At 34.8% G+C, this 11254-nt stretch overlaps 1 protein-coding gene across 5 annotated transcripts in view; it reads right to left on the bottom strand.

The window, feature by feature from the left end:
• The window catches only part of LOC106877342 (copper-transporting ATPase 1), a 101912-nt gene that overhangs the window by 29582 nt on the left and 61076 nt on the right, over nucleotides 1-11254 (bottom strand). For all 5 annotated transcript variants that reach the window (XM_014926219.2, XM_052967778.1, XM_014926220.2 and 2 more), the window contains 6 exons: nucleotides 10131-10362; nucleotides 7342-7575; nucleotides 5937-6074; nucleotides 3371-3479; nucleotides 2366-2490; nucleotides 1603-1737 (listed from right to left, as the gene is read on the bottom strand). In XM_014926219.2, coding sequence (XP_014781705.1) covers nucleotides 1603-1737; nucleotides 2366-2490; nucleotides 3371-3479; nucleotides 5937-6074; nucleotides 7342-7575; nucleotides 10131-10362 — 973 coding nt within the window. The remainder of the gene's footprint in view (nucleotides 1-1602; nucleotides 1738-2365; nucleotides 2491-3370; nucleotides 3480-5936; nucleotides 6075-7341; nucleotides 7576-10130; nucleotides 10363-11254) is intronic.

Here is an 11254-nt window from a genome sequence, read left to right as displayed (position 1 = left end):
TATATAAACTTTATTTTTCGTTATCATTAAAAATGAAGGAATGGTACCCATGATTGATGGGTATGATTGATGCTTTGATGTTTAGTTCTAATAGCTACAAGTTGACACTTTCAGGGAAAATGCGACTGAGAAGAGAAAGACAATTCTAAAGGAACTGACATTCTATATAAGGAGGATTAGGTGGGTACAGGGGTTAGTGGTGTCGGGATGGGGGACTGGGAATAAAAATGTTTGACAAGAGAAAGAGAAAAGAGGAACAGGTGTGTCAAGTTGATTTAGGTGAATTTGGTATTCCTGAGAAGTAGGGGCTATCGTAGTAACACTTGAAAAGGTAGAATGAAGCACAGTACATCTGTTGGCTAAAGGTTAGTACGTGTTGATGAGTGAATCCCTATCAATAAGCCCTAGTTTTGGTTGTAATCCAGAAGATGTTCCATGTAGTGCTAGTGTAATTCCAGCTGTGAGACTAATATTCCATTCTACAAAATCAACAGTTGTTCAAGGATGAAGTATTTTCTAATGAGAAGAATGCAGTTTTTGCTATGTTGTGGTTGTAAGATTGCCAGGTGGAAACATCTGTGAATATGAGACATAACTAACATCTATAATGGTTCTGAAGGTTTTATTAAACATTTAAAAAACATATTGACTTGCACATTATTCATTACATTAGCTTTGATTGCCAACAAGTTTCATTATTGTCACACTCGCACATATTCACTATATGCAAAGAACCCAAACAGAAATTAAATAACATCCCAAAAGTGATGTAAACAATGGGAAACTGGACATGTTATATTACTTTTGTTTACTTTCTTCAATCAATTTCCTTTCTTCCTTTTAATGATTAGGAGGCCCAATATTTCTAGTGAGTTTCAGTTTTAATTACATATTAATTGCGGGTTTTGAAAATACATACTACACTTGCAAAAGAAAAAAAATATCACAAAAGCCAGAGACAACCAACTCATAAAAGCATGAGAAAAATGAGTTAAAATATAAGTTCCACTTGTGATCTTGCTTGGAGGTTGGATCTTGGTTCACTAAACTATACCAGTGAGAAGGTAATTTGATACTAAATACCAATTTTTTTCTCTCTCTCTCTTCTCTTTCACTCTTTCAGCTCACATCAATTGCAAATATGGCTCAGAAAGGCATGCTCACCAAACTTATTTGCAAATATTTAAAAAAAACAACCATATTACAGTAAGAGGCAATGTGACTGATGCCAAAGACACAAGATCAAATACAGATGCAACCATCAAAACCATTACACAAGATACACTACTTTTTCCACATTAGTTTGCCTAATCATGAATATCCACTAATTCTTGGTTACAAAATGTCCATGAATCTTTGCTTATAAGAAGAAAGACATTGAGTAGTCAAACCAGTCTCCTGAACAATTTATATGTAAATAAAGGTGGTGAAATAAAATGGATGAATAACAAACAAGAACAGCAGTATACATGAATACATAAAAAAGAAAAAGTAATATCATTTATAAGAAGTGAAATATCTAATTATAACAAATGGTTTGGTTATTAAGATTTTTGTAAAAAGAAAAAAATTCAAGTTTTAAAAAAATATAAAGTATTATACCTTAAAACTTTTGTCAATCAACTTAATATCATGATAGCCAATGATAATCCAAATGATAAGAGTGAGCAAAGAGACACACACAACCATTGGAACAAAATAACCAGCAATCTTATCTGCTAACTGTTGGATTGGAGCCTGAAAATAAAATTGAGATTAATTTCAGTTTTGAATGATACATATTCAGAAATGGCTGGTATTAATAAAGGTATCCATTTATAGAAACCAAGTCATTGATAAGAGATTCTGTTCCAGCTACATAGTCACGTCATTAGTGAGAGTGAAAGTTAAACATGATACACCTAGATTACTGCATTGCATCTCACACGCAAAAAAAGAGAAAGCAACAACAGTATAACCCTAAATCACACTGAAATATAAGCATATCTAGTGTGATGTGATATGTTAAGATATTTTCGAAAGTGCTCTTTTGGTTTTAACTTCATGCCAGAGATCATCTTAAGCAGAACTGACTGGGATTACAGAAAATCAAGATGATCTGACTCAAATATAAGATTTTGCCAGTGAAGAACATCAGAAAGAATAACTCCCAAGTTCTGGGTCTTCTATTCATAAATGATTTGAAGTTGTTTTAAGGTGGTAGAAAACCAGTTAAATGACATGTCATCAACATCAGAGAGAAAGAGAAGGAAGAAACAGAAAAGAGAGGAAACAGGTGAGAGACGAGAAAGTAGAAAGAAATAAAGAGACAGGGAGAGAAAACAGAAGAGAAGAAAGAGAGAAAGAAAACAAACATTCTACATACTTTTGAAACTTGAGCCTCCTCTACAAGTTTAACAATTTGTGACAGTGTGGTATCTGTACCGACATGTGTAGCTTCTATCAGCAACATTCCATGTTGGTTTAAGGAGCCACCAATTAAAGACGCCCCTGAAATACAGTAATATTTACATTTTAAGGAAATTGAAGACAAAGAGAATACAAATAATGAGTATAGCCAAAGTTTAAAATGGTTGAAACCAAAATAAGAATATTTTAGAGAATATATACTAGTCATTGACTGATGATGTTTTATTTAATACTTCATTTTTCATATTAGTCAGGAGAGAAGGGATGAGCCCATGACCCCTTCACAGAACCTTTGAGACTACTGAGAGAAAGATAAAGGAAGGTATTCTAAAAACTAGAGACTTGGCCCAAATGCTTGTAACAGAGAATATTCCAATAAAGGCATATAAAGACCAAGTGAAAGTGTTAAACTCAATAACAGAGTCAGTCACTAGAGCAGGATATGGTGGGTTTGAAATCAGAGTACAAATGCTCTAATGATTCTATCAACCACTGCCCTAGAGAGGTATTTAATTTATTGATCCCAAAAGTATAGAAGGCAAAGCTGACCCCAACAAAATATGAACCCAGAAAGCAAGGAACCAAAATAAATACTGCAAGGTAGTTTATCCAACTTTCTAATGGCTCTTGCAGACATTTTCCAGATATATCTCAAACTACATCAATCGAAATGTCCTTTTTTTTTTTTTAAACTAAAAGTAGCAGGGTGTGATCTAAAAAATATTTGACAGAGTAACAGTGTAAAGGTTCATCTACTGACTTGAATTTTCACCCTGTTGATTGTACAATTAAGTGTTCCTCTTTGAATAAATATTTATCATTAATTTTATGTCACAAAATTTTTTTTGTTAATGTTCTTTTATTAAATGCCTCCAAATCCTTGACTATTTTCAAAATTATTTGAAACACACAGAGTGCTTCATTAAAAATAAGATTATATATCAGTCAAACTATATCTTACCAGGTTTTTTGGATACAGGCATAGACTCTCCTGTGATTAGGGATTCATCACATGAGGACAAACCCTCTATAACTTTTGCATCAACAGGGATTTTCTCTCCAGGAAGAACCTAAGGTTAAAGAAAAAACTATAACAGTCAATACATTTCATTATAATTATTTCTCTTCAAAAATCATTTCTTTTACACACTAAAGTAGTATATTACATAGGTTCCATGTAAAAAATGCTGGTGCTGGTACCATGTAAAGTGGTTGGCATTAGGAAGGGCATCTAGCCATAGAAACAAAACCAAAATAGACTATGGAACCTTGTGCAGCCCCTGGCCTTGCCAGTTCCTGCCAAACTGACCAACCCATGCCAGCATGAAAAATGGATGTTAAATGTTGATGATGATGATGATGATGATGGTATGTATATAAGCATACATGCACTGTCACCATCACCAGGCTTTTGACCATAAGCACTACAGCCCTGACTATACTGTTTTCCTTTTTTCAGACAATGTATCTAGAGCTACATTACATAATGCATCCTTCACTATTTGATTTGAAGGGAGGGGGTGCTTGCAATTTCTAGCGGTCAAGCGGCCACCCAGAAGTTCCATTGTTGACTATCATTTTTACAGTTGGATAGTTAGTTTAGGAAGACAATCAGCTTGAGAAAACAAGTATTTCCAGAAGAACCATCCCACTCTTGTCTATGCACAGAAAAAGCAAATGGATCACTGTTGGTTTTGACAATAAGTATTCAGTAATTCGATTAACTGAATTACCTACCCATTAAACTTGCATGTAAGTGGCTGAGTATTCCACAGACATATGCACCTTTAACCCTTTGGCATTCACATTATTTTGTCAAATGTAATGCTTATTTATTCACATTGTTTTGAATTAATCCTGCATTATTTTGCAACTTTAAGAGTTTGATGAAGGTTAATTTTTAGAATGATAATGTAGGGTTGGTGTGAGAGGCCAGATCTGACCAGTTTGAATATAAAACAAGAAGAATATTTTGGCTGGATATGGCTAGCTTAAATGCTAAAGGGTTAATGTAATCTTCAAACTGAATCAGCATGATACAGAGGGTCCCTTTGAATTATAGGTATAATCCATACAATAGGCTTCCACATAGTTTCTGTCAATCCAAATTATCTCGCAAGGCTTTAGTTGATTTGATGCTGTGGTAAAGAACACTTGCTCAAGATGTAATGTGCTAGCATCAAACACAAGTTCTCATAACCATTTGTGTATCTATATACACACATAAACACATCTACAACTACTTCTGAAAATAAAGAGTGTTGTACTTAGTAAGAAAAAAAGTACATAAATAAAAATGATGACAGACGTTCAATTTATCTAATGCTTATCTGTTTTCATTACGGGCTGCATATTATGGTGAACTATATCTACTAACATTATGAAGGATCTCCAAGCTCCGAGAAACGTCTGTTGAACTTATATAACCTCACCCCTTCCCCTTTAATTTTCTGTTTGTACTCTGTTTAAGCTTGATCTATTGATCTATATATATTTATACTTCAATATTCATTGTTTGAAAATCTTCAGTCTTTGCTTTCTTTCTGTGTGCATGCATGTATATATATATATATATATATATATATATATATATAACAACTGCAGCATGGAAGGTGTTTATAAGCCATTTAAAATAACACACAAAAGCCGTCAGATTCACTTCAACATTTAAATTTAATGAATCTGACGGCTTTTGTGTGTTATTTTAAATGGCTTATAAACACTTTCCACGCTGCAATTGTTTTCGTTCCAGCGCACGATTACAGATCAGGTCACTTGCTATGCAAGTACATCTCTGTAATATATATATATGTATTATATCAATCTCAAGCTGTTGTATTTAATTCATTTACCTGCATAACTGCCTCTAAATAAAAATAAATAAGCATCTATGTACTACTGAACACAATGCTGGTGGTGAAAAGCAAGTTAGAAGTCACCCAACTGTACTTCTGGTGGCCCAAATTCATGCATCAAATCTGTGCAAATATGATAATATCCTCATGGCAATAATGATAACACTGTGTCACAAAATTTTAATTTTTTTTCGCCTTTGGTCAGTAAGTGTTATTTCCAATCTGCTTCTATCTAAAATTAAAAGGAAATGACTACTATTCTCTTCAAACTTTGCTTTTGTGACCTTCATATCAATGTTTTCACACTGACCTATTTTACATTACATTTCAGACAGATTCAGTGCCATGTTGCTGAAGCAGAAATTACATTATAGTAAATATTTTATTCAATACCACACATTTACTTGTCAGTTGCTAGACTAAAAGCACTTGAGTTTGACTCTTAGTGGATAACAATATGTGCATCTCTGATCATGAGCAGGAGTAGTTGGAGAGTATTATAGTCATGTGTTGAACGGGATTCTTTGGGGTTTGAATAAATGTAACAAAAGCAAAGTTTGAAGGAGACATCAACTATTTTTCATACTTTCTGGGGGTAAGCAAATATGAAATAACAGTCGCTATCCAATGACAAAAAGCATGTTACACAGTGTAATAGTAACTGTATCATACCTTCAATATGTCTCCTCTCTGCACTAAATCAACATTTATTGTCTCTTCTTTGATAATGTTACCATCTTTCATGTAGACTAAAAGTGCTTCAGAGGCCTGTAAGGAAAGGAGTTTAGCAATAGCCTCCGATGTCTTGCCCTATAAAAAAAACAGAATGAGTAAAGATAAAAATACAATTTTTAATACTGAAATTTTCAATTACTGTTAGCTCAACAATTCTAATATCTATACAACACTTATTCTATACAGTAGCTATAATAACATCATATATATTGTGGCTACAATGTATCTAGTTGCTACAATGATATATCTAGTGATTATAACAACATAACAGCCAAATATTCCTCAAATCACAACATGGCTACTGAAGTAGAAAATGATTTATGGGAAATTTGTTTATTGCATGTTATTTAATGTGCTGTCTGAAGCTATTGTTTCATGACTATCAGCTTTTGAGAATAGTTCAACACACAGCCCTTCACTTAACTTTCAGGAAATTCACTGAATTAGCAGTTCTGAGGACATATTTCTAACAAGGACAGACTACATAAGTGTTGTATCAAAGTTCAAAATAAGAGTTGGAAGAAAGACCAGTAAAATAACTGAAACTTCTTTTTTTTTTTTTACTTATATATGTAGTGATGGTGCTACATAAAAAGCACCTGGTGCACTCTGTAAATTGGTTGTATTAGGAAGGGCATCTGACTGTAGAAACCAAGCCAAAACAGACTATGGAACCTGGTGCAGCCTCTGGCCTTGCCAGTCTTTGTCAAGGTGTGTAACTCAAACATGGAAAACTGGTGTCAAATAATGATGATGATGACGACAATATAGATGTCATTATTTATCTGCAAATAAGTTCAGTCTGAAAAGACATATGAATTAAAGGCATTCCAACTAAGCTGTATAAAATACAACTGAACAAAATGTTCTTACAAGAAATTAAGACTTTCCCTCAGGTAACCATTCTTAGTTTAATGAAGACTTAAGTTTTAATAATGTTAATAGTAGTGATGACAAAGGACTAAGATATCTAACAGCTTGATGTACTCAAGAAGATCTGTCTCACACAGCAGAAGTGTTAATACGACTTCTCCTGATGAAATGTTGTGTACTTCATCAGAAATATCAGAAGTGAATTTAGGACCATTCTCAACTGTGGTCCAGCTGCAGGAATCAAAGTCCAATTTATTCACGTTTAATCACATCCTATTTACTCATATTATTAGACAAACCATAAATAGAGTGTTTATAGATTAGAATGTTCCTCCATATTTTAGATATAACCAAGTCAACTGAAAATTTAATGTGCCATTATCACTTCTATATAAGGGATCCAAATTCAACAAAAGTTGTAAAATGTTATGCTAAAAGAAGAAATCAATGATGAAAGAAAGGCAGTTACCTTGGCAATATGTTCCAGCCATCGACCAAGGGAAATAAATAATACTAACATTGGGGTTGTCTCAAAAAACGTCACAGGACTAGAAGGCTCTCTTAAAGCTATAGCAACAATAACAACAACAGTGGAATACATATAAGAGATGCTGATTGCCAGACACACAAGTACATCCATGTTGGCAGATTTGTGTTTCAGGGAACGATAAGCTTGTACATAGAAATATCGGGCACCCAAAAGCTGTAATAAAAAAATATAATGTGATGAAAAATAAAAAGATGAAAAAATGTAGAAATTTATGAAAAGAATAAAACAACGGAATAATGTTGTGGCTTGCATCATTAGTAGAATAAATAGTGTCAGATTAAATTCTTTGCCAACACCTTTTACAGAGGGATTTGAAATAAGTCTAAGTTAGATATCATTATTATCATTTCTAGAGGTTAAGGCAGCAAGCTGGCAGAATCATTAGCACACAGGGCAAAATACCTAGTAGCATTTCATCCATCTTTACATTCAGAGTTCAAATTCTGCCATGGTTGATTTTGCCTTTCAATCTTTTGGGGTCAATAGTTGAGTACTGGGGTTGATGTAATCAACTCAGCCCTCTTCCAAGACTGCTGGTCTTGTGCCAAAATTTGAAACATTTTTTTCTAGAAGTTGATAAAATAAGTATCAGTCAAATACTGGGGACTATTTAATTCAAATGTGTGGTCTTGTGCCTATGTTAGATATCCTTACTGGCAGTGTGATGGGACTGGTGGGTGGTAGAAACAGTAGGGCTATTGGATTAAAAAACCTTACAAAAACTGGTTAAAGTTCTTAACTAAACTTTGTTATTTATCCTTCTTTATTGATAAAATAAGAACCAATCAGATACAAGCAAAAGTGGTATAAAGTGATCAATTAAATTGATTATACTCGCCCTCAAAATTTGTTAATTTGGCATTGGGGATAGAAATCCTTGTACAAACTTTCATATTACCAAAGAAAAAGAATTTGGGTTTGTTTGTGCCATATCCTTGCAGCAATAATATCCACTGATTCCTTTCCAGCTGCCACCACCCAACCAACCTAGCCCACCCCAGTCTCAAACCCTTAACTTTCAGGTGAGACTCAGCAGGGTTTTAGAACAGGCGATTTTTCTGAATTCTTTTCCTATTTACATTTTATAGCCAAAATTTGAATATATTGCAAATGAGAGGTGTCACCTGTCTCCATTGACCATGTTGTTTGTTGTTCTTACAATTACTTAAGCAAAAAAAAAAAAAACAATGAAATAACAGAAATACCACAGAGTAGGACTAAATATCTGACATACTGTTCTATACATTCAGCAATCAATTATTTACATTGCTATTATTACTTTTTTGTTTTATATGTCTTAGTCAGAGAAATTAGGGTAGCCAATTTGAAGGATCTTTAAGATCCCCTGCAGGGAAATGAAGGAAGAAACCACAACATATGGTTTACTTCACTAGGAAGACAGTGGACCACATTTGACCATATTTCCAAACTGAAGATAACTTAAGACATCAAGTTATTTACAGGCTGAGATTGTGGTCCAAATACTTATCGACTCAGTATAGATTATGTTAAAGGCATCCTCTAAAAGTCAACAGGGGGTAGTTTTAAACTCTTAGGTTGGATTAATTGATTTCTTTATTCTCATCAAAGTAAATGAAAAACAAATACCAGGAATTTAGTGGATGTTGATGAATTCAACTTTAAAGCCATTCCTGTTAATTTGTGGTTTCTGTAGCAATGTTAGAAATAATAATAATATTAACAATAATAACCTACAATATTATTCTGCTTGTCACAACATATATTTGAGAATTTTGCTTTCAACAACCTTAACAATATAGAATGAAATCAAACTCTTTAACCTAATGATACAATATTATGAAGATCTATATATCTGTGCATTGAACTCGTAATAAGGGCATTCATAAAATGTAGCACTTCCACAGGTTCCATGGCAATCATGGTGGTGGTAGTAGAGAAGGGTTGATGGTATTGACTATCTCCTCTGTCTCAAAAACTGCTGGCTTTGTGCCCGAATTACAAACCATTATTATAAGAATGACTGGCCCCCATGCCAACGTCTCCTCCATTGGACACTAAACTCTGCTTGCGAAGACTTGTTGGGGCAAACGAAAGCGAAATCGTGATGGTACCACCGTTCAAGCGTGATCGTTACCAGCGTCGCCTTCCTGGCACTTGTGCCGGTGGCACATGAAAAGTCATTTGAGCGAGATCATTGCCAGTGCCACTGGACTGGCTCCTGTGCAGGTGGCACAAAATACACCATTTTGAGCGTGGCCGTTGCCAGTACTGCCTGACTGGCCTTCATGCCGGTGGCACGTAGAAGCACCCACTACACTCTCGGAGTAGTTGGTGTTAGGAAGGGCATCCAGCTGTAGAAACTCTGCCAAATCAGATTGGAGCCTGGTGTAGCCATCTGGTTCACCAGTCCTCAGTCAAATCATCCAACTCATGCTAGCATGGAAAGCGGACGTTAAACGATGATGATGATGATGGTGGTGGTGGTGGTGAGATGCACAGCAGAGAGGAAAAAAATAAAAATGCTACATAGATTCTTTTATTCAACTGTACAAAAATAGAAAGGTAACTAGAAACAAAAGTTTGCAGAATGAAAGGACATACACACAAAAACAAAATGGTAAAACAGTAAGGAAAGAAATGAAGAAAAATAGAAAGACAAAAGAAAAAAATGAAAGAAAGAATGAAAGTTAGAAAGAAGAAATAAATAAATAAAATAAGTAACTCACCTGTACAGCTGTAGCCAATATGAAAAGCAATAAGTTCTCTAGGGAAAGACCATTACAAACCATCAGCTGTTTGCGGTGGGTTTTGAATGTTCCAGGAGCTACAGTGGTCACGTTTGTGGCATTTCCAGCTGGAGGTAGATTATCATGAGCAGGCATGCTGAACATGAAATACATCATAATGACCATGGCAGGAAGACCAAACAATAACGACCAAAAAAATGAAGAGCGCCACCTACGAAAGAATCATTGTTGTTATCATCATCATAATTTATATAATAATATAAGTGCAAAGGTTTCATCTATGTGTGTGTGTGTGTGTGTTGAATGGTGGAGATAAGGATTCTGTAAGCACAGCACAAGCAAACTGTCTTGGAGAGCAGCTATTCTGAATATTAGAAAAAATGACATGAAGTGGAAGGGACTCTATGATCCTGCTGCAGAGAGGCTCTCTAGTACCAGTGATATATTAAATGCACTCAGACCATGGTGAGATGCCATGAGACTACTTCAAATATACTACCATGGAAAATTAATGTAAAGTTATGATGATGGTTTTTGTGTGTGTGTGTGAGAGAGAGAGAGAGAGAGAGAGAGAGAGAGAGAGAGAGAGAGAGAGAGAGAGAGAGAGAGAGAGAGAGAGAGAGAGAGAGAGAGAGAGAGAACTTGTTCAAATGTTATTGAAATACACTTCACCAGGTCTTGAGTTCAATCACAATGAGTGGTATTCAACACAAGTGTAATCAAGCCATACAATGAGTTAACTTAAGCAACATGGGTAAAAAATGGGTAGATGGGAGCTGTGTAAAAATGGATAAGTATCTGTATTTGTAACTTGAAGGCAGAGCCTTAGCACACAGTGCCTGGCTGCTAATCCTGAATCAGTGGACAAGTGTCAGTGAGACAGCCAGTCATTTATTCAGTTCAGAGACTAACAAGAAGAGCACAATCACAAACTAAACAGGGGAGATATCATGTCACATGATTACTTAGAATAAGTAGCTTGCATATTTATATGAAAAAAAAAAACGAAAAGAAATGTTTTATTTGTTGCCCATGTAATTGAACAATTGGAATGTTCATATGTTGAATTTTTCACCCCCATCTCTCTCTCTCTCTCTCTCTCT

The sequence above is a fragment of the Octopus bimaculoides genome, chromosome 5, assembly GCF_001194135.2.
Source record: "Octopus bimaculoides isolate UCB-OBI-ISO-001 chromosome 5, ASM119413v2, whole genome shotgun sequence".
In the NCBI taxonomy this organism is placed as follows: domain Eukaryota; kingdom Metazoa; phylum Mollusca; class Cephalopoda; order Octopoda; family Octopodidae; genus Octopus; species Octopus bimaculoides.
Note: the sequence above shows the minus strand (reverse complement) of the source record. Positions and strands in the feature narration are given on the sequence as shown.